We start from the raw sequence: 21,262 nt of genomic DNA, 5'->3' as shown, positions 1-21,262 counted from the left end.
CACCAGCTTTCTTCATGTTGTGTCTATGTAAATTGAATCTTGTCTTAAGCATCTGGCCTGTTTCTCCAATATAGCATCCTTCGTTACATTTTTTACACTGAATGATATATACCACATTGGAAGATGAGCATGTGAAAGGTTCCTTTATGTTGAATGTTTTTCCTTTGTGAATGACTGTGGGGTCCTATGAAATGTTTTGGCACAGTTTTAGCACTGTGAGCTAAAAATGCTACGGCAGCATAGTAAAAGACCCCCTCAGCGCATGGTTGAGTTATGTTTTTGGGATGATCACATGTGAATGCCATGGATAGGGTTAGTAATTGCTAAATGAAAAACTGATGCCTCATGATTGAACCACTTGGGCTACATTCAGAGGAAAGTAGATAGATTTTAATATTTAATAATGCTTAATATTACCTGTTGTTGTAGACCATGCAGTTGTACTTGGTCCTAAAAAAACAGAGATATTATAATTAGAATTTATTCCAGAAAGATATTTTGTCTTTGCTACAATAAAGTTTTTAGCAAATAAAATAAGAACAACTATTTAATGTTTTCACTCAAAACTAGGGGGGGGGGGGAGAGTGCCACTAACCCCTGCTAAGCACTAGCGTGTGCCTACCACATTGAAAAAAAGAGTGCCATAGGATGAGCTGAGGTGTCCTTCAGTATTTTTTATATTTCAGCACTGGAGGGGTGACTAAAGGCAGAGAGTAGGTGTGCCTTGCACCAGTTGCTGCACACTGCCCAAATACCGCAGGGTTAGCATGGGAGCCCTCAGCAACTGCAAAGTAGATGTTGATAAGGGTCCCATGGCAATGGCTACATATTAATTGGGAAATTAGAGTGAAAGCATTAAATCAAAATATGGAAATGCAGTCATTTTGCTGCCACACTAAAAGTAGCCACAGTGCATGGGAAACCAACATGATGACAACAGCACCAGCCACATTTTAGCATGACTTAGTAAAAGAACTCCTTAATGAAGTTTACCAAAATATCCATTCTAATCATTCTAAATTACACTCGAATATTTGTAATTTATTTGCATAGTAATATTCTATCTTGAAAAAATTGATTAAGTGAATGGATATTAAGATCATATGTAGAAAATAAGCAATCATTTCTTTAGAGTATAAACAGTGTCCTCAAAACAACTAAAACTTAGTGCGCACTAATACTAGAGATTAGAATGCGCTAATTTTTAACGTGCACTAAATAGTGCGCCTACAGTATGGCTTAGTAGACCTACCAGTAAAGAATTTGGGCAGTAAGGACCTACGCGTGTCATATGCCACTTGGCATGCTTCTACTATGTGCGCCTGAAAGTAAAAATTATTTTTCAGACGCACATATAATACACACGCCAAAATTAAATTACCATAAGAGCCACACTGTGGTAAGTCGATTTTGGCACATGTAGATACTTATGCCCTAAATTTATTAACAAATCAATCAGGTTTAGAAATCAGCAAAGAAAAATTGTCCAGTGTCTCAGAATTTCAACTGCGGGGCACATTAAGAGCAAAGAGAGCAGAGTTTTAGAAATTAGATGTTGCTTAATATTACCTGTTGTTGTGGATACAGCAGTGGTACTTGGTCCTAAAAGAACCAGAGATGTGTTAATTAGAATTTATTCCAAAATATCTTTGTCTTTAGAATAATAATAATAATATTTAATTTCTTTTTTTTTTTTTACATATAAACTATGATTTACTATTTAATGAATAGTAAGGGTCTATAGAACTCATTCTGAATTTTACTGAGACATTAGGAAAATGGACAGTAATTTCTCTATCCTACAAAGCATTATAGAGTGAATTTTTAATTACTTTCACAATTATCTATAAAACTGAATAATAATTTTTTGAAAGAAATTAATCAGGTTTAGAAATCAGCAAAGAAAAATTGTCCAGTGTCTCAGAATTTCAACTACGGGGCACATTAAGAGGAAAGAGAGCAGTTTTAGAAATTAGAAGTTGCTTAATATTACCTGTTGTTGTGGATCCTGCAGTGGTACTTGATCCTAAAAGAACCAGAGATGTGTTCATTTGAATTTATTTCAAAAAGACCTTTTCCCCCCTGTTTGCTAAAGCTTAGCTTGAGTTATCTGCAGCAGGGACCATAGTATTAAAATGGACCCTGCTGCAGATAACTTGAGCTAAGCTTTAGTAAACGGGGAGATGTCTTTACTATAATTAAGTTTTTCACAAATAAACTATGAAAACGTATTTAGGCTTTACAGAAGCAAACAATGAAAAACTGAATAATATTAGTAGAGATCCTTCAAAATCATTATACATTTCAATCAATATTGTACTGTATTGTATTGTAACATTTGTAACCCACGCTTTCCCACTTGTCAGCAGGCTCAATGCGGCTTACAAAATATAGCTAATTTATATAAATATATTATATTTATATTTGTAAGATTTTTGGGTAGTAATCCTCTGTCATGAAAAGATTAATTGTGTGAATTTTTAATGAATATTAAAAGCACATGTAAACAAGAAGCAAGCACTTCCTTACACTACAAACATCAATTAGGGTTAGTAAGCAGTTAATGAAAACCTGGTGCCTCTTGATTGCACCACTTGGGCTATATTCAGAGAAACAAGACAGATTTTAATAATTAATAAAGTTTAATATTACCTGTTGTTGTAGACCATGCAGTGGTACTTGGTCCTGAAAGAACCAGAAAGGCTGTAATTAAAAATTTATACTAAAACAATATTTTGCCTTTAATATCAAAACGTTTTTTGCCAATAAATATGAAGAACTATTTAGTGTTTAAGAAGGATCTATGGGGCCTTTTACAAAGCAGCGGTAAGCCCTACTTGGGCATACCACTCGCTCTTCCGGGACTACCAGTGTCTCAGAGATGTGTTAATTAGAATTTATTCCAAAATATCTTTGTCTTTAGAATAATAATAATAGTATTTAATTTCTTTTTTTTTTTACATATAAACTATGAAGTACTATTTAATGAATAGTAAGGGTCTATAGAACTCATTCTGAATTTTACTGAGACATTAGGAAAATGATGGACGGTAATTTCTCTATCCTACAAAGCATTATAGAGTGAATTTTTAATTACTTTCACAATTATCTATAAAACTGAATAATAATTTTTTTAAAGAAATTAATCAGGTTTAGAAATCAGCAAAGAAAAATTGTCCAGTGTCTCAGAATTTCAACTACGGGGCACATTAAGAGGAAAGAGAGCAGAGTTTTAGAAATTAGAAGTTGCTTAATATTACCTGTTGTTGTGGATACTGCAGTAGTACTTGGTCCTAAAAGAATCAGAGATGAGTTAATTAGGATTTATTCCAAAAAGATCTTTGTCTGTACAAAAATAATAATAATAATAATTATATATATATATATATATATATATTTTTTTTTTTACTAATGTTTGAGTAAAATTCAGAATGATTTCTATAGACCCCTATTCATTAAATAGTTCTTCATAGTTTATTTGTTAAAAAAAAAAAATATATATATATATATATATATTACAAATAAACTATGAAGAACTATTTAATAAATTGTAACGGTCTATAGAAATCATTCTGAATTTTACTCAAACATTAGTAAAATGATGGATAGTAATTGCTCTATCCTACAAAGCATTATAGAGTGAATTTTTAATGACTTTCACAATTATCTAGAAAACTGAAGAATACTTTTTTCTTTTTAAGACATCAATCAGGTTTAGAAATCAGCAAAGAAAAATTGTCCATTTTCTCAGAATTTCAACTATGGGGCACATTAAGAGGAAAGAGAACAGAGTTTTAAAAATAAGTTGTTTAATATTACCTGTTGTTGTAGATCCTGCAGTTGTGCTTGGTCCTAAAAGAACCAGATATGTTTTAATTAGAATTTATTCTTTTGTTTATACTACAGTGAAACCTCGGTTTTCGTCGATAATTCATCCGAAAACTATCGACGAAAACTGAAACCGACAAAAACCGAGGCAACAAGCAATTTTTCTTTTAAATGAATAAAAAAGACTAGTGTATAGAACCAGGCTCTACATTAAGGGGTGCCGACTACAACAGGGCTGAAGGCCAGCGAAGACAAGGGAGGGGGGAGGGAGGAGAAAGGGGAGGAGGAAGTGAGGCAACGACAGGGGTGGGGGGGAGGGGATAGGGAGGAGGAAGTGAGGTGAAATGAGAACAAAGAGAGACACGAGGGAAGCATTTTGAATCTGGAGGCAGGAGAAGAGCAGCGTTGGCTAGCAGCTCCTGAATTTTCCAGTGCAAACGTGTTGGAATCCTTCCCTTTTGGTCGATTCAGAAAATAGCACGGCACAGCAGTCCAAGCTACATCAGGAGCAACACAACCAACGTTATAACGGTATGTCGATCTTACCTTTCGCTCTTCTCCTGCCTCTACGGCGGGTTAGCCGCCTTTAAAGGCCGTCCACGGCGGGTTAGCCGCCCTTAAAGGCCGACTATTAATAATGCTACAAAGGGGAAAAACAAAGACTGTACAAGCCACCCCCTTACGTCGCCCATACAGCCACCGTCGGTCGCCCGCACCTGGAGTGCGGACGTGTATGGCGGTTTAGCCGCCAGAAAAAGGGGCCAAAAATGTGATCCATATAAGCCGCGCATACCGCATTAACGGCGGCACAAAAGCCTTCCTTTTGGCTGGCCGCACAAATTAGGTTTAGTCGCCTTAGCAATTGGCCGGCCACACTATCCTGCATTAGCAGAGCCTGCAGGATAGTGCCAGGACGCGTCAACATGGTTTTGGAAGGGCAAGTGAGCATGTTGGCTGGCCATCCCAAAGTTTAAGGGAGCACCGAGCGCTGCAATAATGGCCATCCTTGCCCGCGCCTACGGGGGAATGGTACATGCGTGGTGGTTGTAAACGGCCATTGCACCTGGCACCCATGTAAGTTCCGACACGCCTGCTCGGCGTGTGGGGGCAGACATGCATCCGTGCAATGCAGACTCCCCAGGGATGGGAGACAGCAGGCCATGCACACAGGACAGGGTCTTGAGGGAACTGGCCCCCACCCCCAATTAAGCTTGAGGCGATGCTACCATGGTGTTAGGCAGAATAGCGGGACCATTCACCGACCCGCCATTCACATATATGACAGTGTCTCCGATTGGCGTTATACCAAAGAAGGAGCCGGGCAAGTTTCGACTGATCCATAATTTGTCTTACCCCACGGGAACCTCAGTTAACGATTATATTGACCCGGCTAACTGTACAGTACAGTACGCATCTGTGGATCACGCCATTAAGTTAATCCGGAGTCATGGCATCCAGGCACATTTAGCGAAAGCGGATGTAGAATCAGCTTTTCAACTGTTACCTGTACACCCGCAGCCATTCCACTTATTAGATTTTAGGTTCCAAGAGCAATTCTTTTTCGACAAATGCGTCCTTATGGGCTGTGCGATCTCCTGCGCATACTTCGAGCAGTTCAGCACCTTTGTCCATTGGGTGGTAGAACAATTAGCACACACAGGAGCGCTAGTACACTACTTGGATGACTTTCTTTTCATTGGCAGGGACGCCACGGCGTGCACCGAGGTCTTAGATGCCTTCACTCGCGTGGCTCACAGCTTTGGCCTCCCATTAGCAGAGGGAAAAACAGTAGGCCCCAATCAGACCATCACCTTTTTAGGTATTGAACTAGATGTGATTAATCAATGTTCCAGGCTGCCGCTAGACAAAATTGATAGGCTGAGCAGAGCAGTGACTGCCATGCAACACTGTAAGAAAGCTACACTGAAGCAGGTGCAGGAACTCCTCGGTTTACTAAGCTTTGCTACTAGGGTTATCCCCATGGGGTGCATATTCGCAAGGAAACTGGCTCTAGCAACGGCAGGGTTGACAAAAGCACACTTGCATATCAGGATCACACTTGACGTTCAGCTAGATTTAGACGTGTGGAGTAACTTCCTAACACGGTTTAACGGCATTTCCTTCTGGCACGATTTCCCCACTACTGCGGATGCTCTACAGTTCTTTACTGACGCAGCTGGAGGGGACGGCTTCGGGATTTATTTCCAGGGAGCGTGGTGCACAGCCCGTTGGCCCCACGCGTGGGTTACAGCAGGGACCACGCATGACATCACGTTCTTGGAACTATTCCCGATAATGGCCGCATTGCACATATAGGGTCAGGCCCTAGCGAATAAAACTATTATCTTTAACTCAGACAATATGGCAGTAGTGGAATCCCTTAATCGGCTGTCTGCTCATACACTTCCCACAATTAACTTGCTTAGAGAGATCGTCTTCCAATGTCTCCAGCACAATGTTTGGCTTAGGGCCAAGCACATACCAGGCAACGAAAATGTCATAGCCGACGCACTGTCTCGTTTCAAGTTTGCAGAATTCAGATCCCGGGCACCCGGGGCGGAGGCAGCACCAACCATGATTCCGGACTCGGTCTGGAAATTTGCCCCCCCCCCCCCCCCCCCGACATTTGGGAACTGATGCTGGGCACACTAATTACCTACCGAGTCCCTTGGAGGGGTCAACATTACCCGTTTGCAACTACTAACTTGGAGGGGTCAACATTATCCGCTTGCAACTACTAACTTGTCACTTCCTCTTACATTTGTTGCAGGGAGCCGGAGTGAACAGCTGCGGATTTGGATATGAGGTCACGCCTATGTGCACTGGGCGCATAGAAGGGCAGTGATGAGACCGGAAGGGGAGAACTTGGGCTTCCAGGCTGACAGGGTAGCCATAACATGGTTAGGTAAGAGAGGGATGACTTGGGTACAGCTCATACCCACTGTGCTGTGGGCATTACAGTCCACACCCGTGCCAAATGCGATAATAGTTCATCTCAAAGGGAATGATTTGGCGTTGGTGAATAGCGTGTTGCTAGTGAAAAATATACAGCACGATATGTTACAGCTAGCATGTTGGTTGCCGCGCTCGCGTTTGGCCTGGTCAACCTCATTCCCAGAAAAGTTTGGAGAGGGGAGCGATCACATACGGCAGTGGAGAACACCAGGAAGAAAATTAATAGGTGGATGGCAAGGTTCATGGCACCGTTAAAGGGCCATACCATATTGCACGACCTGCTGACAGAGTCATATGCTGGCTTATACCGGGCCGATGGCGTACATTTGTCAGACATTGGGCTAGATATTTTTAATTCCAATATCCAAGACTACATACAGGCCATAACATTAGGCTAGGGCCACAGCCAGGATTTATGGGGTCCCACGTCAAACGAGGTTTCGCTACCGTGGTCAGTGGCCTTAAGCTACAATGGTTACACACAGACAGCAATGGGTACACAGCAGCTTCACAGCTAACAGTTACAAGTAGTGTGGAAACTACGGCGGCATTAGCAATTGTTGTGGAAAGTTATAAAGTTATAAAGTTGATATTAATGTTGGGCTTCCAAGCAAGCAACCAACGGGGGCACAGTTTGTCTCCTGGCTTAGATGGCCAGGAGGCCTAGAGCGTAGCCTGGTAATGTGATGTGGTAGGTGCCTCCTTCAACGGGAGGCGCCCAAGTAACAACGGGAGCCACAGGGGCATGTGAGGGCTGGACCTGTGGCTCAGAAGATGAAACTATGTTAAGAGTTGAGCTGTGTACCCGGGTAGAAATGTAACACAATGTATATTGGAAGTTGTAATGTACTGCGTTTAATTTGTAATGTTCAATGTTCCAGCTGCGGCCAAATAAATTCCAAATGGAACGAAGCCATGGTGTACAGTGTAGTATTGGGGGGCATGGGATGGTAGGTCTGAGTGTGTGCCGAATGCCTGCGTTGAGAATAAATGAACATTTAACATGGCACTCAACCAGCAGCAGCAGTAGTGTGGCAAAACGACGAAATTTGGGTCCGAAAACCTGCAGGGACTTTGATACAGGCACTCAACCAGCAGCAGCAGTTAGTTGTGGCAGAACGACAAAATTTGAGTCCGAAAACAGCAGCAGTGTGATCCCACAACCGGAAACAACGCCCCAGAAGAACGCCCAAGAAGACTGACACATGAGAACGCAAGATTAGCTGTGTGGGCACGCCGATGAAATCCGAGGCGATCGACGAAAACCGAGACAAACATTTCGCAAAAACAATCGACGATAACTGAAACCGACGAAATCCAAAGTCAATGAAAACCAAGGTTTCACTGTATAATATTTTTTTCACAAATAAGAAAATAATAAAGTGTACATTCTCTATCTAGGAAATCATAATGGAGCAAAATTTTTAATGAATATCACAATCGTTTGTAAACCTAAAGCAAACAATTTGTAATTTAAGGAAATCTGTAAAAAAAAGAAATGAGTGCATGGAGGATGCATCTGATGACTCATAATTTCACCACATCCTCTCCAGAAAGAGAAAAGAGAACAAATTTTAAAGAAAGAAAGTTACCGATATTACCTGTTGTTGTAGATCCTGCAGTGGTGCTTGGTCCTAAAAGAACCAGATATGTTTTATTTAGAATTTATTCTCAAAAGATCTTTTGTTTTTACTATAATTATTTTTTTTACAAATAGAAAAAATAATATATTGTAAATTCCCTATCTGGGAAAGCATTAAGAATTAAAATTATTAATGAATATCACAATTTTATGTAAACCTGAAGCAAAGAATTTGTAATTTAAGAAAATCAGTAAGGATAAGAAAAGAGTACATGAAAGAAGCAACTGATGACTCATAATTGCACCACTTCCTTCCTCTACAGAAAGAACCCAGCCACACCTCCTAAAGGGAGGCTGGGCACAACCGGGCCGATGGCCTGCGACGTGGGGGAGGGAGGAGGGAGGCGGGAGGAGGGTGCAGTGAGGATAGAAAGGTAGAGATAGGCAGGCAAAGGGTTAAAGCAGGGAAGGGGAGGGGAGGGGCAGAGAGAAAAGAAAAGTTAAAGGAAGGGAAGGAAAGGGGAATTTCCTTTCCATTCGGGACAGCAAGGAGACAGCAGGGACAGCAAGGAGACAGCAGCGTTCTTACCTTGATCCATCGGAGAGTACCGCTGTGTTCCTTTTGATCCCCCGTCGCCGCGTGGGTAGACAAGGTCGAGGCAGGCAGGGAGCAGCGCAAGCGTGCCTGGAAAAAACCCGTCGTCGCTCCTCTAGGCGGGCAACGAGTACCGACATCGCGATTCGCGACGTGGTGAGCGAGCAACTATGCCATCACAACGCGACAAGAAGCAAGGGGCAGCGAGGAAAGCCGCCACGAAGGCAGCATCGCACAAGAAGAGCAAGGCTATCCAGGAGCGAGATGGAGAGGCGAGCCGAGCGATGCCGCGACGGAGCAGTCGATCAGGAACTACGCAGCAGGCGCCAGCAACACAAGCACAACCAGCAACAGACATGGATGCTTTGATGGTCGAGCTCAGAAGGCAGATAGAACAGCATGGCGTGTCCACGGTTACGCAGCAATTGAGGGACATGGGCGTACCGGAGTCGACTGAGGACAGAGCTGATATGGAGCGGGCATCGCAGCTGCAAGATGCCAGGTTGCAGCATATGCAGGCACGGACACCAGCACAGACGGCGGCGATTCAGAATGCCCCGCAAATTCCTGCAGGGGGTAAGTCGCTGGACAGCGCCGTACTACACATGGCACAGAGCCAACACACGGCCTTCTTACAGGTCATTAGAAACGCTGTACAAGATTATGAGGCAGCACTGGTCGTTCCTGCGGCAACAGTGCAGAGTGGACAAGCGGGTGCCCTGGGTGCCACAGAGTCTGGGGCGCAGCAGGGCGGGCACCCAGCGATGGGTAGCGCGCCGAGCGCCGCCGAGTCTGGGGCACAGTCCATAGTCCCACATGAAGGGGTAGGCCAAGTATTCAATCCTAGCAGTGATGCTTTATGTGGGGTCTTTACCCTTTCCACCTGTGTTCCCAAGGCTATGAAAGAGAAAATTTGGAGGAATGAGTTTATAGACATTTTTTCTCTGTTGCTACGGGATATCGACGAAGAAAATAGCCTTGGGAAAGACAGCCTTATCCCGCCATGGGAGAGGGAAAGAAAGCCAAAAATTATAAATCCATTAGCAATTGGTTATCGGCTTTTCACATATTTATGACGGTTATAATTGAGAGGGAGCCAGAATTGGGACCATACTTAGTACGATATATGGATACCATTAACAGAGCTCATAAGCGCTATGGGGGTTGGGCTTGGCTCAATTATGATATTAAATTTCGTAAGAGTATGGCAGAAAACCCCGCTATCTCATGGAAACACAGAGTATTTGACTTGTGGATGGATGAGATGGCAGTCAATAGACCTTTTGCACAAGACAAGGGCTTCAATATGGCCGATAGCACAGGGAATCGGCAGGGGCAGCCCTTTCAGGCATTTCCATCAGGGCAGCGCCAATATAGCGGTCAGGCAGGAAAAAGAATATGCAGGCAATTTAATAGTGGGACGTGTACGTGGCATCCCTGTAAATTCAGGCATGCTTGCACAAACTGTGGGGGAGGCCACCCAGCTACATACTGCAGGAGCACAAAAAATAGGAGACAACAGAACTCCCAGTCAGGACACGGGTCAGACGCAAATGGCACCATCCCCCATCAGGCTTGAGGCCATGGAGTGGTGGTTATCACACTACCCGGATAAGGCCAGTGCGCAAGCCATAGCTTCAGGTTTCAGTTCAGGTTACGTAATTCCTTATAGAGGTCCCAAGCCCATGTCCATCACGTGCCCGAAGAATGCAGCCTCCATTAACACGCATTCACAGGTAGCGGAAGAAAAGATAGCTAAAGAATTGTCGCTGGGTAGAATGGCGGGCCCGTTTACGGACCCGCCATTCTCGCCCATGATAATATCTCCAATAGGGATAATTCCGAAAAAAGAGCAGGGAAAGTTCCGCCTGATCCAGAATCTCTCTTATCCGCTAGGCACCTCTGTCAATGACTATTTGGACCCTGAGAGCTGTACGGTTCATTATGCGTCAGTAGATAAAGCTATTCAAATAGTCAGGCAGCGGGGAAGGCAGGCACACTTAGCAAAGGCCGATGTTGAGTCTGCTTTCCGCTTGCTGCCAGTGCATCCAGAGTCATTCCACTTGCTGGGCTTTACTTTTAAAGGCCGCTTCTACTTTGATAAGTGTATACCGATGGGTTGTTCAATATCTTGCGCGTATTTTGAGCAGTTTAGCTCATTTGTACACTGGGTAATAGAGCAGATAGCCACAGAGGGAGCGGTGGTGCACTACTTGGATGACTTCCTGTTCTGCGGCACGGATGCGCAGGAATGCGCTGCCGTGTTGCAGGTTTTTATGCAGGTGGCGCAGAAATTTGGCATCCCTTTAGCGGCAGATAAGACAGTGGGCCCAGTGCAGGTAATTACATTCCTAGGGATCGAGCTCGACGTTAGAGAACAGTGCTCTAGATTGCCGATAGACAAAATTGCTAAGCTGACTGACGCAGTTAATGCTATGATGCAGGCCAATAAAGCAACATTGAGGCAGTTTCAGGAGCTTTTAGGGCTATTATGTTTCGCCACAAGGGTGATGCCTATGGGGCGTATATTCGCTAGAAAGCTGGCCTTAGCGACCGCCGGAGTATCGCGCCCGTATCATCACATAAGAGTAACAAAAGCCATTAAGCAGGATCTAGAAGTCTGGAGGCGGTTTTTAGTAAATTTCAACGGGATTTCATTTTGGCATGATGCCCCCATCCAAGCAGATGCGTTACGGTTCTTCACAGATGCAGCAGGGGGGGAAGGTTTCGGCATTTACTTCCAAGGGGCATGGTGTGCGGCGCGATGGCCAGAAGCTTGGGTGGCAGCTGGGACTACTCGCGATATAACATTCTTAGAACTGTTCCCGATAATGGCGGCTTTCCACATTTGGGGATGCGAGTTGGCGGACAGGGCGATTATTTTTCATTCCGATAATATGGCGGTAGTGCACGCCATAAATGGCCTGTCCGCGCACACAATCCCTACCATTAATCTGATTCGGGAGATAGTTCTGCAGTGTTTGGTACATAATGTGGCCATAAAAGCAAAACACATTGCGGGTAAGGAGAATGTACTAGCTGACGCTCTCTCTCGTTTCAAGTTCGCCGACCTCAGATCCCGGGCTCCCGGTGCGGAACCGTTCCAGACCCCGATCCCAGACAGTGTATGGAGTTTTGGACCGCGGACGTCTGGGAATTGATTCTGCAATCCTTGTCAGATGCCACGCGGAGGAGGTACATGGCGGCATTGCGGTCCTATATTAAGCAGCTGACAGAGATCGGACGCGCTGATTTCTTCACGTCCTCAGCGGTAGTGCAATTTGTCATGGCATCACGCAAACAGGGGCTCAGTAGAACACACGTACTAGTCACTCTAGCTAGCATCACATTCTTTACCAAAGCGATGGGAATAGCTAACCCAACAAAGCATTTCGCAATAACCCAGATGATGAGAGGTTGGCACAGGACAGCAGGGAAGACAGCCGATAGAAGGCAACCAATTCTACATCATCAACTGGTCAGTCTTTTTGCTGCTTTAGAGGCGATTTGCGCCAGTGCCCCGGAGGTCCGCTTGTTCAGATGTGCTTTTGCGCTGGCTTTCCATGGTGCCTTGCGCGTCAGCGAGGTAGTAGCTAGATCAAAGAGTGCCAGCCCGGAGACCGGTCTTCTTATGCGTGATGTCACCATCACGGATTCAAACGTTGAGTTGCTGATACGCAAATCCAAGACCGATCAGCTGGCGCAGGGGACCCGGATCCGGCTAGGCCGGAAGAGCCAAGATATAACATGTCCAGTATTGAATTTGAGCCTCTACTTAGCAGATAGGCCCAGGGGGGAGGGTTGGCTGCTGGTTCACGCAGATATGACACCGCTGACCCGCTTTCAATTCACAGCCGTCTTGAAGCGGTGTGTGCAATGGGCAGGCATGCCAACGGATGTCATTAAGACACACTCATTCCGGATAGGAGCAGCCACCGAAGCAGCAGCTGGCGGCATGCACCCGGAGGGCATCAGGCAGCTGGGGCGGTGGAGGTCAGACGTATATAAGCGATACGTTCGGCCCGCGCAGATGGTGCAACCGAGGCAGCTGTTCTGATGCGCTTGAGATGGCAATGTGTAGGTATATTCGGTATGCACATGTTAATGTTTTTAAAGTTTGGGCTAACGTCTCATTCTCCCCTGTGCGTTTGCAGGTCACCAGGGAGAGCCACGGCAGATTTGGATATGCGGTCACTCCTATGTACACTGGGCGCATAAGAGGGCGGCAGCAAGACCCGCTGGACTGAATCTGGGTTTTAACACTAATAAGATAGCGATAACTTGGCTGGGTAAAAGGGGAATGTGCTGGGCGCAGCTCATCCCAACCGTGCTGTGGACGTTAAGGTCCATCGGGCAGCCGGACGTGCTCATTGTGCATTTAGGAGGCAACGATCTGGCCATGGTTAATAGTGTGCTGCTATGGAAAAATATGCAGCAAGACTTAGCGAAGTTGGCAGGCTGGTTCCCACGGTTGCGTTTGGGCTGGTCCAGCATCATTCCACGGAGGGTATGGAGAGAGGAAAGATCACACAAGGCAGTGGATAGGGTGCGAAAGAAAATTAATATTGGGATGGCTAAGTTTATGATATCAATTAAAGGGCATACGATAACGCACGAATTGATCAAAGAGTCATGTGCAGGATTATACAGGGCAGATGGAGTACACTTGTCAGACATAGGGCTCGATATATTTAATTCTGACTTACAGGGTTATATCGAGGCGCTTATGTTCTGAGCAGGTCGCAGTCAGGAACAATGGGGGACCACGGCGAACGAGGTGTCGTGGCCGTGGTCAGTGGCGGTAAGAGGAGAGGTTGACGCAATGACACCAGGGGGTACACAGCAACATACCAGTAACAGTACTAACTGAGATGCTGATTACAGGGGCAGAAAGACCTCTTGCAAAGTGATAAGCATAAGCAACAGTACGGCTGCATAGTGGCAGCAGGAAAATCTGGACAGCGTGTCTCCTGGCTTAGGCGGCCGGGGGGCCAGAACGCCGTTTTGGATATTATGGCTGGGCATCCTTAAGCGGGATGCGCCAGGAGTCTACGGGTGCTGGTAATTGGCACAGGGAACCCACAGGCTGCTTGGGCGGCAACCTGTGGGGCATACTAAGCATTTGCGAGACCCGAAGCTGTGTACCCCCAAGTTATTAATTGATGATAAATGTTAGTTATGTGGTTATGACAATAATTATGTTGTAATATGTTATAATGTTGTTTTGAATTGTAATGTAAAACGTTCCTGGCTGCGGCCAAAATAAATCCAACATTCTTTAAGATGCGTTTTGGTGTAGTGTTTGCGAGTGAGGCGGAGCAAGTGCCGAGTGCACGAGTTGAGAACCCAGCCACACCTCCTAAAGGGAGGCTGGGCACAACCGGGCCGATGGCCTGCGACGTGGGGGAGGGAGGGGGGAGGCGGGAGGAGGGTGCAGTGAGGATAGAAAGGTAGAGATAGGCAGGCAAAGGGTTAAAGCAGGGAAGGGGAGGGGAGGGGCAGAGAGAAAAGAAAAGTTAAAGGAAGGGAAGGAAAGGGGAATTTCCTTTCCATTCGGGACAGCAAGGAGACAGCAGCGTTCTCCCACCCACCCACCCAGTTAGAAGGCACTAATTGTCGCAGCAGGCGGTAAGAGGAGAGGTTGACGCAATGACACCAGGGGGTACACAGCAACATACCAGTAACAGTACTAACTGAGATGCTGATTACAGGGGCAGAAAGACCTCTTGCAAAGTGATAAGCATAAGCAACAGTACGGCTGCATAGTGGCAGCAGGAAAATCTGGACAGCGTGTCTCCTGGCTTAGGCGGCCGGGGGGCCAGAACGCCGTTTTGGATATTATGGCTGGGCATCCTTAAGCGGGATGCGCCAGGAGTCTACGGGTGCTGGTAATTGGCACAGGGAACCCACAGGCTGCTTGGGCGGCAACCTGTGGGGCATACTAAGCATTTGCGAGACCCGAAGCTGTGTACCCCCAAGTTATTAATTGATGATAAATGTTAGTTATGTGGTTATGACAATAATTATGTTGTAATATGTTATAATGTTGTTTTGAATTGTAATGTAAAACGTTCCTGGCTGCGGCCAAAATAAATCCAACATTCTTTAAGATGTGTTTTGGTGTAGTGTTTGCGAGTGAGGCGGAGCAAGTGCCGAGTGCACGAGTTGAGAGAAAAGAGAACAAATTTTAAAGAAAGAAAGTTACCAATATTACCTGTTGTTGTAGATCCTGCAGTGGTGCTTGGTCCTAAAAGAACCAGATATGTTTTATTAAGAATTTATTCTCAAAAGATCTTTTGCTTTTACTATAATTATTTTTTTTTACAAATAGAAAAAATAATATATTGTAAATTCCCTATCTGGGAAAGCATTAAGGAGTAAAATGTTTAAAGAATATCACAATCGTATCTAAACCTAAAACAAAGAATTTGTAATTTAAGAGAATCCGTAAGGGAGAAATGAGTGCATTAAAGATGCATTTGATAACTCACAATTTCACCACTTCCTCTACAGAAAGAGAAAAGAGAACAAATTTTAAAGAAAGAAAGTTATCAATATTACCTGTTGTTGTAGATCCTGGAGTGGTGCTTGATCCTAAAAGAACCAGATATATTTTAATTAGAATTTACTCTTTTGTTTATACTATAAATATTTTTTTGCAACTAAGAAAATAATATATTGTAAATTCTCTATCTGGGAAATCATTACCTACTAAAATTTTAGATTAATAAAATAATCGTTTGTAAACCTAAAGCAAACAATTTGTAATTTAAGGAAATCCGTAACGAAAAGAAATGAGTGCATGATAGCTGCATTTGATGACTCATAATTTCACCACTTCCTCTAAAGTAAGAGGAGAGAGAACAAATTTTAAGGAAAGAAGGTTCTTAAATGTACCTATTGTGGTAGATCCTGTGGTGGTTTTTTGATCTAAAGGAACTGGAAATATTTTATTTAGAATTTATTTGCAAAAGATCTTTTGTTTTTACTATAATTACATTTTTCGCAAATAAAAAAATAATATATTGTAAGTTATCTATCTGGGAAAGCATTAAGGATTATCGTTATTAATGAATATCACAATCCTATGTAAACCTGAAGCAAACAATTTGTAATTTAAGAAAGTCAGTAAGGATAAGAAATGAGTACAAGAAAGAAGCAACTGATGGCTCATACCTATTGTTGTAGATCCCGCAGTGGTGCTTGGTCCTAAAAGAACCGGAGATGATTTATTTAGAATTTATTCCAAAAAAGATCTTTTGTATTTACTATAATTAAGGGCCAAGATTACTAATCCGTGGTATAAGCGCACTAGCATTTGCTAACACTATAGACACTCAAAGCAATAAATTGGTGTCTCTAACGTTAGCGCACACTAAATACGCTTACGCACCTTAGTAAACAGGGCCCCTCTGTTTTTCACAAATAAAATATGAAGAAGTATTAAATGTTTAAGAAGGCTCTACACACAACATTCTGAACATTAATGAACTATTAGAGAAATGATACATCTCTATCCCATAAAGATTCATGGAGTATAGTTTTAGGAATTTCAAAATCATAGGTAAACCTGAAGAAAACAAAATATATTTGAAGAAAATCAATCATGGTTAGAAACTAGTAAATGAAAAGTCATTTAGGGATAGATTCTTTATATCACACCTTAAAATTTGGTGCAAAAATGAAAAATATCTAAAGTATGCCTGAATTTCCATGCAGTTTATAGAATAAATCGAGGGCCAATCCACATGACTAAATTTAGTAGTGGGCAGTTACGCCAAGTAAAACTTGGTGTAAATACCAACACCTAACTTAGGAGCAGGGTGGGTATATTCAATAACAGTTCGCATTGATTTTAGAAACACCCATGACACGCCGATTCCAAAACTATAACACGCCCTGTTAGAAATTAAGTGCATCACATTATAGAATATGCATAGAGACTTGTACACGTAAATTCTACTTAATACTCATTTGTGTCAATCATTGTTAACTGGCAATTACCAATGCTGAATGGATTATTAAATGAGGGCGCTTTTCACTAAGCCACGCTATAGGCGCACTAGCATTTTTAGTGTGAGCTAATAATTAGCACACTCTAACGTTAGAAACACCCAAAGGAATATGATCGCCGCTCTAAAAAAGAGCCCCTAAACACGCTAGCGCACCTTAGCAAACAGGGCCTGTATTTGCGTGTGCAATTTACGTGGCGCTACATAGAGTCAAGGAGTTTATGCCTCATAATTTTGCCACGTGGTCTATAGTACGGAAAAAGAACAAATTTAAAAAATAGAGGGTATTTATCATTACCAGTTGTTGTAGATCCTGCAGTTGTACTTGGTCCTAAAAGAACCAAAGATGTGTTAATTAGAATGCAATCTCAAAAGATCTGTTGCTTTTACTATAATTAATTTTTCGCAAATAAAAAAAATAATATATTGGAAATTCTCTATCTGGGAAAGCATTAAGGATTAAAATTATGAATGAATATCACAATTTTATGTAAACCTGAAGCAAAGAATTTGTAATTTAAGAAAATCAGTAAGGATAAGAAAAGAGTACATGAAAGAAGCAACTGATGACTCATAATTTCACCACTTCCTCTACAGACAGAGAAAAGAGAACAAATTTTAAAGAAAGAAAGTTACCAATATTACCTGTTGTTGTAGATCCTGCAGTGGTGCTTGGTCCTAAAAGAACCAGATATGTTTTATTTAGAATTTATTCTCAAAAGATCTTTTGTTTTTACTATAATTATTTTTTTTACAAATAGATAAAATAATATATTGTAAATTCCCTATCTGGGAAAGTATTAAGGAGTAAAATATTTAAAGAATATCACAATCGTATCTAAACTTAAAACAAACAATTTGTAATTTAAAAGAATCTGTAAGGAAGAAATGAGTGCATTAAAGATGCATTTGATAACTCACAATTTCACCACTTCCTCTACAGTAAGAGGAAAGAGCACAAATTTTCAAGAAAGAAGGTTTCTAATATTACCTGTTGTTTCAGACCATGGAGTGGTACTTGGGCCTAAAAGAACCAGAGATGTATTAATTGGAATTGATTTCAAAATGATTATTTCTCTTCATTATCATTATTTTTTTTTCTCAAATAAACAATGAATATCCATTTACTTTATTTTAAAAATCTATAGAAATCATAGTTAATTTCAATCAAACATTTTAGTAAAATGATGAATGGTAATTTCTCTATTCTACAAAGCATTATAGAGTGAATTTTTAATGAATATATTTTTTAAAACTCAAGCAGGATAAGAAATCTGCAAAGGAAAAAGAACCTTTTGCTTCTGAATTTTGGGCTACATTAAGAGGAAAGAGAACAGAGTTTTAAAAAGAAGTTGTTTAATATTACCTGTTGTTGTAGATCCTGCAGTGGTACTTGGTCCTAAAAGAACCAAAGATGTGATAATTAGAAACTATTCCAAAAATATGTTTTGACCTTACAATAATTACATTTTTTTTTTTTTTACAAATTATCTATTAAAGACCACTTAATGTATGGTTAATATTTATATAAATAATACAGAATTTTTCTTAAACATTAGTAAAGTATTGGATGGCAACTTCTCTATTCTATAAAGCTAATTTTTAATGAATATCAAAATTATCTATAAAACTGAAGAAAATAATTTCTATTTCAAAAAATCAATCAGGTTTAGAAATCAGGTAAGAAAAAAACTATCTAGTGCCTCAGAATGTCAACATTGGGCTACATGCAGAGGAAAGAGTTTTAAAAATGTTGTTGCTTAATATTACCTGTTGTTGTAGATCCTGCAGTGGTGCTTGGTCCTAAAAGAACCAGATATGTTTTATTTAGAATTTATTCTCAAAAGATCTTTTGTTTTTACTATAATTATTTTTTTTACAAATAGAAAAAATAATATATTGTAAATTCCCTATCTGGGAAAGCATTAAGAATTAAAATTATTAATGAATATCACAATTTTATGTAAACCTGAAGCAAAGAATTTGTAATTTAAGAAAATCAGTAAGGATAAGAAAAGAGTACATGAAAGAAGCAACTGATGACTCATAATTTCACCACTTCCTATACAGAAAGAGAAAAGAGAACAAATTTTAAAGAAAGAAAGTTACCAATATTACCTGTTGTTGTAGATCCTGCAGTGGTGCTTGGTCCTAAAAGAACCAGATATGTTTTATTAAGAATTTATTCTCAAAAGATCTTTTGCTTTTACTATAATTATTTTTTTTTACAAATAGAAAAAATAATATATTGTAAATTCCCTATCTGGGAAAGCATTAAGGAGTAAAATGTTTAAAGAATATCACAATCGTATCTAAACCTAAAACAAAGAATTTGTAATTTAAGAGAATCCGTAAGGGAGAAATGAGTGCATTAAAGATGCATTTGATAACTCACAATTTCACCACTTCCTCTACAGAAAGAGAAAAGAGAACAAATTTTAAAGAAAGAAAGTTATCAATATTACCTGTTGTTGTAGATCCTGGAGTGGTGCTTGATCCTAAAAGAACCAGATATATTTTAATTAGAATTTACTCTTTTGTTTATACTATAAATATTTTTTTGCAACTAAGAAAATAATATATTGTAAATTCTCTATCTGGGAAATCATTACCTACTAAAATTTTAGATTAATAAAATAATCGTTTGTAAACCTAAAGCAAACAATTTGTAATTTAAGGAAATCCGTAACGAAAAGAAATGAGTGCATGATAGCTGCATTTGATGACTCATAATTTCACCACTTCCTCTAAAGTAAGAGGAGAGAGAACAAATTTTAAGGAAAGAAGGTTCTTAAATGTACCTATTGTGGTAGATCCTGTGGTGGTTTTTTGATCTAAAGGAACTGGAAATATTTTATTTAGAATTTATTTGCAAAAGATCTTTTGTTTTTACTATAATTACATTTTTCGCAAATAAAAAAATAATATATTGTAAGTTATCTATCTGGGAAAGCATTAAGGATTATCGTTATTAATGAATATCACAATCCTATGTAAACCTGAAGCAAACAATTTGTAATTTAAGAAAGTCAGTAAGGATAAGAAATGAGTACAAGAAAGAAGCAACTGATGGCTCATACCTATTGTTGTAGATCCCGCAGTGGTGCTTGGTCCTAAAAGAACCGGAGATGATTTATTTAGAATTTATTCCAAAAAAGATCTTTTGTATTTACTATAATTAAGGGCCAAGATTACTAATCCGTGGTATAAGCGCACTAGCATTTGCTAACACTATAGACACTCAAAGCAATAAATTGGTGTCTCTAACGTTAGCGCACACTAAATACGCTTACGCACCTTAGTAAACAGGGCCCCTCTGTTTTTCACAAATAAAATATGAAGAAGTATTAAATGTTTAAGAAGGCTCTACACACAACATTCTGAACATTAATGAACTATTAGAGAAATGATACATCTCTATCCCATAAAGATTCATGGAGTATAGTTTTAGGAATTTCAAAATCATAGGTAAACCTGAAGAAAACAAAATATATTTGAAGAAAATCAATCATGGTTAGAAACTAGTAAATGAAAAGTCATTTAGGGATAGATTCTTTATATCACACCTTAAAATTTGGTGCAAAAATGAAAAATATCTAAAGTATGCCTGAATTTCCATGCAGTTTATAGAATAAATCGAGGGCCAATCCACATGACTAAATTTAGTAGTGGGCAGTTACGCCAAGTAAAACTTGGTGTAAATACCAACACCTAACTTAGGAGCAGGGTGGGTATATTCAATAACAGTTCGCATTGATTTTAGAAACACCCATGACACGCCGATTCCAAAACTATAACACGCCCTGTTAGAAATTAAGTGCATCACATTATAGAATATGCATAGAGACTTGTACACGTAAATTCTACTTAATACTCATTTGTGTCAATCATTGTTAACTGGCAATTACCAATGCTGAATGGATTATTAAATGAGGGCGCTTTTCACTAAGCCACGCTATAGGCGCACTAGCATTTTTAGTGTGAGCTAATAATTAGCACACTCTAACGTTAGAAACACCCAAAGGAATATGATCGCCGCTCTAAAAAAGAGCCCCTAAACACGCTAGCGCACCTTAGCAAACAGGGCCTGTATTTGCGTGTGCAATTTACGTGGCGCTACATAGAGTCAAGGAGTTTATGCCTCATAATTTTGCCACGTGGTCTATAGTACGGAAAAAGAACAAATTTAAAAAATAGAGGGTATTTATCATTACCAGTTGTTGTAGATCCTGCAGTTGTACTTGGTCCTAAAAGAACCAAAGATGTGTTAATTAGAATGCAATCTCAAAA

General features: G+C 41.0%; 1 protein-coding gene across 1 annotated transcript in view; it reads right to left on the bottom strand.

Annotated features, from left to right (window-relative positions):
* The window catches only part of LOC115459093 (mucin-5AC-like), a gene marked incomplete at its 5' end in the record, with an annotated part of 101,624 nt that overhangs the window by 67,593 nt on the left and 12,769 nt on the right, over nucleotides 1-21,262 (bottom strand). The window contains 21 exons of the mRNA XM_030188959.1: nucleotides 418-450; nucleotides 1,570-1,602; nucleotides 1,994-2,026; nucleotides 2,653-2,685; nucleotides 3,261-3,293; nucleotides 3,820-3,852; nucleotides 8,385-8,417; nucleotides 15,175-15,207; nucleotides 15,522-15,554; nucleotides 15,858-15,899; nucleotides 16,137-16,169; nucleotides 17,271-17,303; nucleotides 17,618-17,650; nucleotides 17,964-17,996; nucleotides 18,339-18,371; nucleotides 18,743-18,775; nucleotides 19,091-19,123; nucleotides 19,438-19,470; nucleotides 19,774-19,815; nucleotides 20,053-20,085; nucleotides 21,187-21,219. Of these exons, the coding sequence (XP_030044819.1) occupies nucleotides 418-450; nucleotides 1,570-1,602; nucleotides 1,994-2,026; nucleotides 2,653-2,685; nucleotides 3,261-3,293; nucleotides 3,820-3,852; nucleotides 8,385-8,417; nucleotides 15,175-15,207; nucleotides 15,522-15,554; nucleotides 15,858-15,899; nucleotides 16,137-16,169; nucleotides 17,271-17,303; nucleotides 17,618-17,650; nucleotides 17,964-17,996; nucleotides 18,339-18,371; nucleotides 18,743-18,775; nucleotides 19,091-19,123; nucleotides 19,438-19,470; nucleotides 19,774-19,815; nucleotides 20,053-20,085; nucleotides 21,187-21,219 (711 nt within the window). The remainder of the gene's footprint in view (nucleotides 1-417; nucleotides 451-1,569; nucleotides 1,603-1,993; nucleotides 2,027-2,652; nucleotides 2,686-3,260; nucleotides 3,294-3,819; nucleotides 3,853-8,384; nucleotides 8,418-15,174; nucleotides 15,208-15,521; nucleotides 15,555-15,857; nucleotides 15,900-16,136; nucleotides 16,170-17,270; nucleotides 17,304-17,617; nucleotides 17,651-17,963; nucleotides 17,997-18,338; nucleotides 18,372-18,742; nucleotides 18,776-19,090; nucleotides 19,124-19,437; nucleotides 19,471-19,773; nucleotides 19,816-20,052; nucleotides 20,086-21,186; nucleotides 21,220-21,262) is intronic.

Source organism: Microcaecilia unicolor, unplaced genomic scaffold, assembly GCF_901765095.1.
Source record: "Microcaecilia unicolor unplaced genomic scaffold, aMicUni1.1, whole genome shotgun sequence".
NCBI lineage: Eukaryota > Metazoa > Chordata > Amphibia > Gymnophiona > Siphonopidae > Microcaecilia > Microcaecilia unicolor.
The sequence above is the reverse complement of the archived record's forward strand: the minus strand, read 5'-3'. Positions and strand labels throughout refer to the sequence as shown.